General features: G+C 42.6%; 1 protein-coding gene across 2 annotated transcripts in view; it reads left to right on the top strand.

The window, feature by feature from the left end:
* Positions 1–14,713, top strand: part of LOC143292849 (uncharacterized) — a 290,755-nt gene that overhangs the window by 44,744 nt on the left and 231,298 nt on the right. For both annotated transcript variants that reach the window (XM_076603474.1, XM_076603475.1), the window contains exons 21-27: positions 1,284–1,493; positions 6,245–6,361; positions 8,151–8,297; positions 9,259–9,444; positions 9,934–10,068; positions 10,815–10,994; positions 12,613–12,741. In XM_076603474.1, coding sequence (XP_076459589.1) covers positions 1,284–1,493; positions 6,245–6,361; positions 8,151–8,297; positions 9,259–9,444; positions 9,934–10,068; positions 10,815–10,994; positions 12,613–12,741 — 1,104 coding nt within the window. The remainder of the gene's footprint in view (positions 1–1,283; positions 1,494–6,244; positions 6,362–8,150; positions 8,298–9,258; positions 9,445–9,933; positions 10,069–10,814; positions 10,995–12,612; positions 12,742–14,713) is intronic.

Here is a 14,713-nt window from a genome sequence, read left to right as displayed (position 1 = left end):
ACACACTCATTTCTAGTCTAAGTATCGCAGCTTCCACGGCACACACACACACACACACACACACACACACACACACACACACACACAAACACACACTCACAGAGATGAACACTTACTTGTACAAGCACATATGAAAGCACAGTCAAATACATATAAACGTACATGAGCTCCAACACACACACACACACACACACACACACACACACACACACATTACCTTGCACCTCCTCTACCCCCTCCTCCACACACTCATTTCTAGTCTACGTATCGCAGCTTCCACGGCACACACACACACACACACAAACACACACTCACAGAGATGAACACTTACTTGTACAAGCACACACACATACGCCCATATCTCCCACCCCAACCCCACACACGTACATACAAAGATATATATATATATATATATATATATATATATATATATATATATATATATATACGTTCCAATATCCTGTTGCTCCCACAGTGTAGGCATGCATACAGTCACATACCTCATCCTCTACCCCACCTCCCCCCGCACTCCCACCTCCCCTCACACACACACACACACACACACACACACACACGTACACATATCTCTCCTGACACTTGTGTACACTTTCACTCTCGCGCATTCACAAACGCACTCAAAAGCACAGACCCATACATACACACAAACACACACAGCCGCCACTGACTGGCCGCAAGAGGGATGGGAAAAGATCTCTGATGCCAAGAACGTGGCGTCTAGTGTGTTGCTCGGTCTATTGTATTTGGAAAGGCCCACAGAGACTCTGTTCCGTTTTGAAGAAATTTGCGCAATGTTGGTTTGGAAATGATGCCGATATTTGTTTGATTTGCCAAGCATCGTGCTCTACCTTTCATGTTAGACTTGCGGCCGCTCCCTCTCTCTGCTTCTATTTCTTTGAGGCGATCGATGGTGTGATGGCCTTGTACCTGTTCTTTTTGGTATTCTTTGACTTTTCTGAGGATTTCCGATTTTCCTAGATGTAGGCCGCTCGTTGGTGTTGCGTTACCAGCAAGTCTGTCAGCTCGCTCATTTCCCTTAACACCTGCATGTCCCGGGCAGTATGACCATGTGAGTTTTTTAATCTGAAAGTTGCGCATTGCGTTATGCCAAGAACGAAACAGCCAAAGCGAACCAGACACAAACGTTATCCCGTTTCCGCTGCCTTTCTCTCTGTCACCTTTTCATGGTCACCTTTGCCATCCTTGCTTGCCCGTGACTGAGTTAAAACCACTCAAGTACTTGAATCTTTCTGCTGTTACTACAGGCGGAGGATGCTGATTCCGTGAAAAACGTGGTCTACCAGCTGGTGGGTGCCGATGCAACCGCCTTCACGATCAGTGGTGGGGGTCAGATCTTCACCAGCGGAGCCCTCGACTACGAGACCCGCAGTTCCTATCAGTTCTTCGTCACCACCACTGACGGTGCCAACAACCCCACCCCGTCCTCCAGCGCCACTGTCAGAGTGTCTGTGGTGGTAAGGATCATGTGTTGTCTGTGGTGGTAAGGATCGTGTGTTGTCTGTGGTGGTGTGTTGTCTGTGGTGGTGTGTTGTCTGTGGTGGTAAGGATCATGTGTTGTCTGTGGTGGTAAGGATCATGTGTTGTCTGTGGTGGTGTGTTGTCTGTGGTGGTAAGGATCATGTGTTGTCTGTGGTGGTAAGGATCATGTGTTGTCTGTGGTGGTAAGGATCATGTGTTGTCTGTGGTGGTAAGGATCATGTGTTGTCTGTGGTGGTAAGGATCATGTGTTGTCTGTGGTGGTGTGTTGTCTGTGGTGGTAAGGATCATGTGTTGTCTGTGGTGGTGTGTTGTCTGTGGTGATAAGGATCATGTGTTGTCTGTGGTGTTAAGGATCATGTGTTGTCTGTGGTGGTGTGTTATCTGTGGTGATAAGGATCATGTGTTGTCTGTGGTGTTAAGGATCATGTGTTGTCTGTGGTGGTATGTTGTCTGTGGTGCTAAGGATCATGTGATGTCTGTGGTGGTGTGTTGTCTATGGTGTTAAGGATCATGTGTTTTCTGTTGGTAAGGATCATGTGTTGGCTATGGTGGTAGGATGGTGTGTTGATGTATGTGTTGGTAAGGATCATGTGTTGTATGCAGTGGTAAGGATGTTGTATTGTTTTTGACGGTAATGATCATGTGTTTTGTGGTGGTAAGGGTATTGCTTTGTCTGCAGTGGTAAGGACGTTGAATTGATATCTGGTGTGGTAAGGATCATGTGTTGTCTGTGATGGTAAGAAAGGATCATGTGTTGTCTGTTGTGGTAAGGATGGTAAATTGATGTCTGTGATTGTAAGAATTGTGTGTTGTCTGTGGTGATAAGAATGGTGAATGGATTGATGTCTGTGGTGGTAAGGATGTTGAAGTGATGCCTGTTGTGGTAAGAATGGCGAATTGAAGTCTGTGGTGGTGGTAAGGTTGGTGAATTAATGCCTGTGGTGGTAAGGATGGTGAATTGATGTCAGTGGTGGTGGTAAGGATGATGAATGATGTCTGTGGTGGTGAGGATGGTAATTGATGTCTGTGGTGGTGGTGGTAAGGATGGTCATTGATGTCTGTGGTGGTAAGGATGGTGAATGATGTCTATGGTGGTGGTAAGGATGATGAATGATGTCTGTGGTGGTGGTAAGAATGGTGAATGATGTCAGTGGTGGTGGTAAAGATGGTGAAGTGATGTCTGTGGTGGTGGTAAGGATGGTGAATTGATGTCTGTGGTGGTGGTAAGGATGGTGAATTGATGTCTGTGGTGGTGGTAAGGATGGTGAATTGATGTCTGTGGTGGTGGTAAGGATGGTGAATTGATGTCTGTGGTGGTGGTAAGGATGGTGAAATGATGTCTGTGGTGGTAAGGATGGTGAATGATGTCTATGGTGGTGGTAAGGATGGTGAATGATGTCTGTGGTGGTAAGGATGGTGAATGATGTCTGTGGTGGTGGTAAGGATGGTGAATGATGTCTGTGGTGGTAAGGATGGTGAATGATGTCTGTGGTGGTGGTAAGGATGGTGAAATGATGTCTGTGGTGGTAAGGATGGTGAATTGATGTCTGTGGTGGTGGTAAGGATGGTGAGCTGATGTCTGTGGTGGTAAGGATGGTGAATGATGTCTATGGTGGTGGTAAGGATGGTGAATGATGTCTGTGGTGGTAAGGATGGTGAATGATGTCTGTGGTGGTGGTAAGGATGGTGAATGATGTCTGTGGTGGTGGTAAAGATGGTGAATGATGTCTGTGGTGGTAAGGATGGTGAATGATGTCTGTGGTGGTGGTAAGGATGGTGAAATGATGTCTGTGGTGGTAAGGTTGGTGAATTGGTGTCTGTGGTGGTGGTAAGGATGGTGAGCTGATGTCTTTGGTGATAAGGATGGTACTTCGATGTCAGTGGTGGTGGGGATATCTGAATGTGTCTGCAGATGGTTGGTTAGGTTTGGTTTCGTCAGGTCTGCTCGGACTGGTTTGGCTTGGCATTCCGTAGCTTTGTCTATGCGGTATACTGTGATGTCATGTATTTTAGCATCGATTTGAAGGAAGGAAGGAATTTTTGTTTAATGTCCCGTCACACATATCGGTGATTGAAGACATTTTGTAAAAGTATTTATGAATACATCTGAGTATTATCGGTTAGAAGGGGTGGGAGATGTGGATGAATGGAGGGTTTGGGGAAACTGGGCAAATGAGGGTAAAAATGTGGGTGAAATTTGAAAGAAAAACAAAACAAACAAACAAACAAAAAAAACAAAAAACCCCTCTAAATACAGTTACAGGAAATTACTTAAAGGACTTCGTAAAAGAGAAGTCGTTAAACTGACAAGCGAAACAACTGATAATGAATGCAAAAAGTCAAAAACATCAACGTTCTCAGTCACTTGTGAAGACACACTTTCGTGTACAAAAGGCTTCATCAAGCTACAGTGAAAAATTATATGCTCAATTGTCAGGTTATTAAAGCATATACACTTGACATTAGAACAATACTTGGTCCGTAATGAATTTGATAATAGTCTGAGAGCTAAGCTCAGAATTGGTCTGCGAATCGGACCAAAGTCTGAGAGAGTCAACTGACGAGGTTTTAGACTTGAATTCAAGCACCTATAAAAGTCTCTTTCTAGTATATTGCTTATTTCCTTGTATGACAATGGGCAATATACTTTTATACTATCTATATGATTTTTTGCTCCCCTTTTTGCTGCCCTATCTGCTTGGTCGTTATAACGGAATCCAGTGTGGGATGGTATCCAACAAAAATCAACATTTGTACCCTTCACAAATAGGGAGTGCAATAAATACCTAATTTCAAAAAATAAATCTTCTCTTTGATTATTCTCAAAAAGGAGCAAACCTTTTAAGACAGATTGAGAATCAACACAAAATAGGATATTACTTATTATGATTGGTATATCAACAAGATGATTTAAAGCCATAAGGATGGCCACCAATTCAGCTGTAAAAATTGAATGTCCCTTACCTAAATAATATAATTTTTCTGTTTTTAGGTCAGGAATGACAAAAGCAGATCCTGCACTGCTATCATCCAGGACCGAGCCATCAGTGTAAACTTTTAAATGATAACCAAAATTTTCTTCTAATTCAATTCTGACAGATGCTGCTATTATATGTGGAGATTCTCCTTTTGTTGTGTCAGAAGCACATATGTTGACGTTTGCTTTTGTTAACTCCCAGGGAGGGACAGGTGGCACCAGAACACGAGGTGCCATATCATGCAAATCAATGTCTGAAGAATTTAAAATATCTGACATATATGTGCGAATGGTTTGTAGATTTGAATTATTTTGTGCATTTTTTGGAAAATCAATATCAGACCTAATATTTAATTCCTCAAAATCATCCACTGCTGTACATCTCACAATATATTTAGCAGAACTTAATTTTCTGATTTCATCTAGTGGTAGAATACCCGCAAGCTTATAGGCTTCTGAGGTCTTAGTATGCACAGGTACCCCTAAAGCCAGTTTCACAGCTTTACTGTCAATTATTCGCAGCTTCTTTAGGAACGTCGGCGGGGCAGAAAAGAAAATTTCATGACCGTAGGTCAATCTTGATCTTACGAGAGATGTCGCTAAATGTAAAAGAATTTTGGAGTCTTGTCCCCAAGGAGAGTGACTTACAATTTTTAAGAAATTTAAACTTTTAACTGCTTTAGTCACCATTGAATCAATGTGTTTCTTCCAGTTTAGTTTTGAAGTAAATAGGATCCCAAGAAATTTGATTTCCGACTTGAAAAATATTTCACGTCCTCCTAAAAAAAAACGTGGTAGTTTGCTGGGATTATAACCATTATTAAAGAGGATCAAATGTGTTTTTTCTACAGAAAACTCAAAACCATTAGATTGCATATAGCTACTCAGTCTATCGAGTTCACCCTGAAAATGTTTCTGTACATAATTTATGTAATGTAGGCTTGTCCTTTTCCTCAAGGATGTCTGAATCCATATAGCAATATCATCAGCATATTGAGCCAGCTTGGTAGATGATGAAAAACATGTATGTAAATCATAAAGCATAATGTTGAACAACAATGGAGAAATAATGGAACCCTGCGGGATTCCCATGTTTATAGGCCTAGAGGTTGATAAAGTTACTCCCACTTTTGCCACTATATATCTCCCACTTAAAAAGGATTTAACATAGTCATAAACATGACCCGACAGACCAATTTGTTTCAGCTTAAATAACAGTCTGCTATGCCACACTCGGTCATAAGCTTTAGTAAGATCGAAGAAGGACGCAAGGATACTTTTTCGCTTAGAAAACTGTTTTTTAATTTGGGTAGTGAGACGGGTCAGATGATCAATTGTAGATCTTCCTTTCCGGAATCCAGTTTGAGCTGACGGAATTATGTTATTTTTGTCACAGTAATACACCATTCTAATATTTACAATTTTCTCCATGACTTTCCCAACGTGGGAGGTAACCGAAATAGGTCTATAACTCGAAGCTTCTGTTCGAGGTTTACTATGTTTTAATACAGGAGTTACAATGGAAGTTTTCCATACCTCAGGGATTTGTCCACATTCCAAGCACTTTTGAAATAATGTATGTAATATAATCAACCAGTTTTCTGGCAAATGGTTTAACATGGTGTAAGATACTACATCCTTACCAACTGACACATTTTTGTTACTCAACAAATGAATAGCGTTCTTTACCTCATGTAAAGTTATTGCATCGATTTGATTTGATGAGATCTGTGTCTTTTTTTTTCACAGGACGTCAACGATTTTGACCCTTCTGTCACTTTAACGGACCAAACGGTGACACGTCAGGAGAACACGGATGTTGGTGATCTGCTGTCCACTGCTGTGGCAGTTGACAACGATCCTGCTGTGAGTTGGTCACTCCTTATCGGATTGTCCCTTACCGCCTGTGTCAACATCATACTTGTCGTCGTCCGCATCATTGTCGCCTGTATCGCCATCGACTTCGTCGTCGTCTTCACCACCACCATCATCATCATCATCATCATCATCATCATCATCATCATCATCATCATTGTTTTTCATTTGCTCTTCTATAAGTCGGTCGGTCACACCTTTCTGGTAATCCTACGTGATTATGATTGCTGTTTTAATGATTTTGTTTTGTTTTGTTTTTTCCCTGTTTTTTGGGGTTTTTTTCATTTTTACTTCGTTCTGTATTCCTTCCTTCTATTTTTTTTATGTGGATGGTCATGCTGTTGTGGCCTTTTCATTACTTGCTTTATTAATTTATCTATCTATATATTCATTTATCTATCTTCAATTTATCTAATGTTCTGTATTTACTCGTGAGTTTGCCACTTTCTCGTTTTTGATCAGTTCGATTTTTCTTTTCTGTTTTTGGGAGGATAGTGGGCGGGGGGCAAGTGAGGGATAGAAGAGTTGTCCTTTATCTTTGACCTGTCTGTCGATTTGTCTGACTTCTTTCGTTCTCTGTTACATTTCCTTTTTTTTTTCCCCTTTGTTTCTTTTTCAAGGTATGTCTGCATCCTCCCTTTCCCATCGTTTCCGAAGCACTTGTGTAGCCATGTTTCTACATGTTCTGTCTCCCTCCCTGTCTGTTCGTCGGTTTATCGTGTGTGTGTGTGTGTGTGTGTGTGTGTGTGTGTGTGTGTGTGTGTGCGTACGTGTGTAAGTGTGAGAATATGTGCGTATGCATGTGCGCATAGATGGGTGTGAATGAAGGTATGGAGAAAGGGGAGGGTTTCAGTGTGCATGTTCCTTCTTTTGCTTTAACGTCTCTATCCACGATGATAGTGTGTGTGATTTTTTTTTTAAGACGCATTGTGTGTATGTGATAGAATGGAAAATGCAAGTAACAGGCAATCGAGCGATTCCACCCCTTTCATTCCACGCACCTTCTAATGCCCAGCGATACTAACCTATATTTTTTATAAGGCGCAAACTCTCCATAATTATAGAGGGCCCTTGAAACCCCACATGAAACAAAGTATATGATGGCGTACAACAGTACATGAAAACATACAAGAGAAAACAGCAACAACATATTAACCCTTTCACTGCCAAGCTCGCATTTATGCAGCAGCTAGGTTGAGGACCCATGTCACTGAAGGGTGACCAGATCATGAGTCTGTTATCCATGAACCTACTGCTCTTTATGTTCGGTGGTCGGACGGGCAATATTTTCTACACATCGCAGGGGGAATCCCCAGCTATTATTAGACACCAATATTTTCTGTGTTTGTAGCACAAGGGAATTTTGCACTCTAAGTTGACTGGCGGTGAAAGGTTTAATACCTATATACACCATGACAATTCTACACACACACACACACACACACACACACACACACACACACACACACACACACACACACACACACACACACACACACACACCCTGCAGAGACCCCAAGGGGAGACAACAACAACAAAAAAAGAGTGGGCGTGGGTATGGGGGAAGACACAAACAAAAAAGCAAACAAACAAACGAATATTCTTTGTCACGTTCACAGGCCATATTGAACAGGAAGAAAGACGACCTCCTCTGTCGTGTTAGTGCTGTAAGCTCATCAGAGATATGACACTCATTTCTGCTTGTAGTAGTGTTGGTGGCGATAGTCTCATGCACACAACCCCTCCTCCAAACCATTCCATTTCCCGTCCTATGTTTCAGAATACTGCCAACAGTAGAGTGTCTTTCAGTATTGCTGTCGTGAATCCAACATCTGGCAGTGATCTCTTCTACATCAACCCCGTCAATGGCGGAATTTATCTGGGTCAACCGTTTTCGTCTGACAGAAGTGGGGCCACATCCTACACGGTACATGGTTGAATTGTTTTTCTTTGTTTGTTTTCTTGTTTGTTTGTTTTTTTATATTTTTTCGTATGTTTCTCTACTGTGCCAGAAAATGCGAACAAAACATTTAATCTCTTGAGACAAATCTTTTTCTTTTTTCATTTATGAAAATTGTACAGGGATGCTTTGTCAGGATACAGTTTTATTCTTTATGATAGCAGAGCATTTCCATTTCTAATTAATTGATGAAACCAGATTTCAGATTGTGCTTTTGAAAATGGACACTTTATTTACTGGGATGATGCCTTTGGTTTTCAGACGGGTCTGTTGAAGAATGTAAGTCTGGTAGTCTAACGTTGCCTTTAATTAGCTCGACTTAATTCAAAGGGCTGTGGTGTTAACCTTGCCTTTAATTAGCTCGACTTAATTCAAAGGGCAATGGTATTAAGATGTAAGCACAGAACAATGAATTACGCGTTCTCTCCATTTAATGTTATAACTCATTTTTCATTTAGAGTTCGCGTGAGTATATATATATATATATATATATATATATATATATATATATATATATAGAGAGAGAGAGAGAGAGAGAGAGAGAGAGATGTACATACATATATTATACACATATGTGTGCGGCGGGGGGTTGGTTCGTGTGCGTGTGTTGGTGTGTGTGATTGTATACCAATTTTGTTTTCACTTCTCACCATTGTTCGCTGCAAAGAAAATAAAGCAAGTATTATATCATCACAAGTAATTCATCGAAAACAACAACAACAAATACAATACCTATTTCCAAGAGAACGAACTCCATTAAACACACACACACACACACACACACACACACACACACACACACACACACATTCTACACCAAACACAAGAACATCCACAACAAAGAAAAACAAACAAACAAGACAAACATTGCCTCACCTTCTTCCACAAGACAGTAACTCCCTCCCTCCCTTTCCTTCCCTCCCAACAGGTGACAGTTCAGGCCACGGATTTCGGTACGCCCGCCAAGTCTGGAAGCGCTGTCCTCAACGTCAACGTGTTGCGTAACACGCAGGCTCCTGTGTTTGTGTCCAGTTCCTTGTCGGCTACTGTGCCACAGACTTTGAACATCGGAGACAGCGTCCTCCGTGTTTCGGCTACGGACAGCGACACGCAGGTGAGAGGAGCGAAAGGAAATGAACTTTGTTAGTACTTGAAGGTCTGGAGTGAAGTGAAAAGGTTTTGAGAGTGAAGAGGGCACGAGTTTGTGGTGAATCAATTGTGCAGAGCTTGTACTTGTGACTTCACACACACACACACACACACTCTCTCTCTCTCTCTCTCTCTCTCTCTCTCTCTCTCTCTCACACACACACACACACACACACACACACACACACACACACACACACACACACACGAATAGGTTGCAGCACATACTCAACTAATCAACACACGCGAGCAAATACAACGAATTTGGAAATCTGACAAATTGAATGAAACCTGATAATTTCAACTGACGGTAATGATCCTAAAAACAACAGCGACTAATGACAACAGCCGACAGACTGTTTGACCATCTCAGTTAGAAGTCCCCATCAACATCAATTCCTTGAACCGGGGTGACAGTGACACTGTGCACAGCAACTGGTTTCTGTGTGGACAGGCGCCGTTCAACGTGATCACCTACTCCATCATCGGCAACGGCAACGCGCCCAACTTCTTCCAGCTGGTAAATCCCAGCAACGGCCAAGTGACCGTCCGTGACACGCTCACCAAGGACTCGGCTCTCTCCTACTCTGTGAGTGTTCTTTGCATTTACAGGGGGTCAGTTCGTGACGGGAGGGGGATGGATGGATGGATGGACCAATTGATGGATGGATGGATGGATGGACCAATTGATGGATTGGTGGATGAATGGACCAATTGATGGATGGGTGGATGGATGAATGGATGGATGGATGGATGGACCAATTGATGGATGGATGGATGGATGGATGGATGGATGGATGGACCAGTTGATGGATGGACCAATTGATGGATGGGTGGATGGATGGATGGACCAATTGATGGATGGGTGGATGGATAGATGGATGGGAAGATGAGTGGGTGAGTAGATAGATGTGATGGATGGATCACGGAGGGTGGAAAAACGGGTGGGTGGGTGACAGTGTGGATGAACTGGTGTGTGAACGGTCTGTGTTTCTTTAAAGTGTGCTGGATTCGCATGGCTGACTGAAAGCTAATTTTCTTTTCTTTTTTTTCTTTCTTTTTTTTTATCTCTCCGTTCCATTTTAAGGACTGGGTATGTGTCTCCCTGGCTGGTGGGCTGGTCTGTTGACAGAATGAACGCATGCATTGATGAGTTCGCCTAAGCTTTCGCAGAAGGCAGGTGTACATATCGCCAACATAACTTCGCCCAAGCTTACGCAGAATGTAGCTATAGATATGGGCAAGTCTGCATGCATGTGCTTATGTACATGACCACAAAGTTGTTATCTCCATTGATGTTATTTGAAATTCAACACGAACTTAACCTGTCTTCAGCTGGTCATTGTCGCAACCGATGGTGGCGGCACTTCAGCGACAGCCACGGCGACGATCGTTGTGCAACGCAACTTGAACGATCCTCAGTTCTCCCAGCTGTCCTACACCCGGACCATTGAGGAGAACTTCCCTCTGGCCACGTCTGTCGTGCAGATCTTGGCCACGGACAACGACATTTTGGTCAGTACAGGTCTGAGAGCGTGAGGGAAGAGAGTGGGTGTGGATAAAGGGTGGCGGTGGAAGGGGAACTTTTGACAGGTGTGTGTGTGTGTGTGTGTGTGTGTGTGTGTGTGTGTGTGTGAGTGCACTTGCATTGAATGGTGCTTCACGGGACTTTTTTGTGAAAAAGAAACGCAAGAGTTGTGATGTTAGATTTGTAAAAAAAAAAAAAAAAAAACAAAAAAACAGTCGCTCATTTTTAAGGCAAACCACTTTACAGTACGACCTAACAAAACAAAGCAAAACAAACTAAGTCCTGACATACCAGTTTACAAGAATGCCCGTACAATCGTTTGTACCTACATGTGTTTGTTCAACGTGCTTAGTAAGTGGTTTTCTTTCTAAACTGTTGTTATACAAGTACCACAGCTTCTATTCCCTTTCTGTATGCTTTACTTTGAACTGGCTGAAGCGTTGAGTCACTGTGACAAGGACAGTACGTCAGTGGTACACCATGGAGTCCAGTGAATGTGTGGATGGCTTTTGTTTAAGAGACAGTGTCGGCAGTCAGGCTACATACACTTCTGTGCATTCAGTATCACAGTATGCCAGCAGATAAGCTGTATAGCCAGAGAAGTGTGTCAGTGCAGGACGCATGCCATGTTGACAGGCTTCGTCTCTGATCAGACCCCGTCCCTTTCCACCACCACTCCTCACCAGTCATCTTGTTTTTACCTAACTGCTTCGTCTCCAGTAGTTGACCCCTCCCCTCCTCCGTCCCATCTCCTTGTCACGTTGGCCCAAGGCCTGTTCTTTTGTTGTCAGACGTTGGCCCAAGGCCTGTTCTTTTGTTGTCAGACGTTGGCCCAAGGCCTGTTCTTTTGTTGTCAGACGTTGGCCCAAGGCCTGTTCTTTTGTTGTCAGACGTTGGCCCAAGGCCTGTTCTTTTGTTCCCAACTGGTTCTAAAAGGAAAATACAAAAGCAAGGATGCTGAAGAAAGAAATGTGTCACCTCTTTTCACTAACACATACGCTGATTAGCCAGATTTATTTAACTGTGGCCAGTTAGAGGGCTTCTAATTAATCAATACTCAAATGAATTTTATAGGAAGAACAAAACTGAGCAGTACATATTTTTTTCTTTCTGTTCAACAAAAGAAACCGGTCATCTGCCTGGAGGTCTGAAAGAACTTTGTTGTCAGTCTGTGCTTTGTGCTTTGTAGTACCTCACACATTAAACAAAATCAACCCAAGTGACCCTGCTTTGGGGTCGAGGAGAGAGTGGCAGTGTCCATAACTATGTAGTGACACCGTTCTGCCTGTCTTCTTATTCTTCCTCATTTACATCATTATATTCATTAGTCCCATTTCTTTTGGCGATAAGGACAATGTAATTGTCAAGTCATTCCTCCCGACTCACCTCAGACGCTCTTCTACCTTGTTCATCAAACCTCAGTAACAAATCACTGCACCAACTTTCTCATTGGCTACTATTCTGACCACTTGTCTTCACAGATTGGGGGTACGTACAGGATTTGTGATCAGAGAACAGCGCCCCTTGAAATGTCATGAAGGTGTGACAAGATTTTCAATAAATAATAAACAGATAAACAACAGGTCATTTCCTGGTCTTTTTCAGAGCCCCCATAACCAGCTGCAGTACACCATTGTGGGGGACAATGACGCGCTGGATTACTTCACCATCTCGGAGTCCGGTCTGATCACACTGAAGCGATCCCCTGCCAGCAGTCAGCTCAACACCTTCACCGTAAGGGGATACAGCTGCCACTTTGGACAGTTGGTCTGGAACTCTTGTCTTTCTTTCTCTCCCTTTCTCTCTACGTGTCCTTTCGTCTTTGTTCCATGTTTGGAATGTGTTCAAAGGTAACAGTAGCTTAGGTCTTGTCAAGTTTTTTTACATTTGCCAACAACTGTAATGTGTTTACAAGTGACAGCAGCACCGTGGCGCCATTTGTTTGCAGATAATACCTACAAAGTGTGACATGTTCACAAGTGACAATAGCCCTCAGTGGAGTGATGGCCTAGAGGTAACGCATCCGCCTAGGAAGCGAGAGAATCTGAGCGTGCTGGTTCGAATCACGGCTCAGCCGCCGATATTTTCTCCCCCTTCACTAGACCTCGAGTGGTGGTCTGGACGCTAGTCATTCGGATGAGACGATACAGAGGTCCCGTGTGCAGCATGCACTTAGCGCACGTAAAAGAACCTACGGCAACAAAAGGGTTGTTCCTGGGAAAGTTCTGTAGAAAAGTCCACTTCGATAGGAAAAACAAATAAAACTGCGCGCAAGAAAAAATACAAAAAAATGGGTGGCGCTGTAGTGTAGCAACGCGCTCTCCCTGGGGAGAGCAGCCCGAATTTCACGCAGAGAAATCTGTTGTAACAGAAAGAAATACAAATACATGGTGTCATTTGTTTGCATATAATATCAACAATATGTAACATATTTACAAATGATAAATCCCAAGAGATGTGACATGCTTACAAATGGTGAACCCCAAGTGGTGTGACACGGTTATAAATGATAAATCCTAAATTATGTAACATGTCTACAAATGATAAACCTTACATGGTGTGACGTCTTTACAGATGATAGATCCTAAGTGATGTAACATGTTTACAGATGACATTATGCACGTGGTGTTACAATTTTACAAATGAATATACACGTGGCGTAACATGTTTACAGATGACAGTACCCACGTTGTGTAATGCTCTGACAGATAATAGTAACTACGGGGTGTAACATGTTTACAGATGAAAGTACACACGTTGTGTAACTTGTTTACAGATGGCAGTACCGACGTGGTGCATCATCTTTACAGATAACAACGCACACATGGTTTTCCGTGTTTACAGATGATAGAACTCACGTGGTGTAGCATCTTCACAGATGACAGTACACATGGCGTTCCGTGTTTACAGATGATAGTATCCACGTGGAGTAGCCTTTTTACAGATGATAGTACCCACGTGATGTAGCATCTTTACAGATGATAGTACCCACATGGTGTACATATTGACATATAATAGTACCCACGAGTTGTAACATGTTTACAGATGATAGTACCCACATACTGTAAATTATTTGCAGACGATAGTACCCACGTTATGAAACATTATTACAGAGGACAGCACCCACATGGTGTAACATCTTTACAGATGAGAGTACCCACATGGTGTACCATGTTTACAGATGATAGTTACCACGTGACGTAACATGTTTACAGATGATAGTACCCACGTAATGAAACATTGTTACAGACGATAATGCCCACATAGTGTAACATGTTCTCAGACGGCAATACTATCATGTTTACAGATGGTAATACCCACATAGTGTAACATGTTTACAGATGACAGCACCCACATGGTGTAACACGTTTACAGACGATAATACCCACGTGATGTAACATGTATACAGATGGTAGTACCTACGTAATGAAACATTGTTACAGATGACATCACCCACATGGTGTAACATCTTTACAGATGAGAGTACCCACATGGTGTACCGTCTTTACAGATGATAGTACCGACGTGTTGTAACACGTTTGCAGATTACAGTGCCCACATAATGAAACATTGTTACAGAGGACAGTACCCACATGGTGTAACATCTTTACAGATGAGAGTGCCCACATTGTGTACCTTGTTTACAGATGATAGTACCCACGTGTTGTAACACGTTTACAGATTACAGCACCCACGTAGTGTGCCA

This window comes from Babylonia areolata, chromosome 18 (assembly GCF_041734735.1).
Source record: "Babylonia areolata isolate BAREFJ2019XMU chromosome 18, ASM4173473v1, whole genome shotgun sequence".
NCBI classification, from domain to species: Eukaryota; Metazoa; Mollusca; class Gastropoda; order Neogastropoda; family Buccinidae; genus Babylonia; species Babylonia areolata.
The sequence above is the reverse complement of the archived record's forward strand: the minus strand, read 5'-3'. Positions and strand labels throughout refer to the sequence as shown.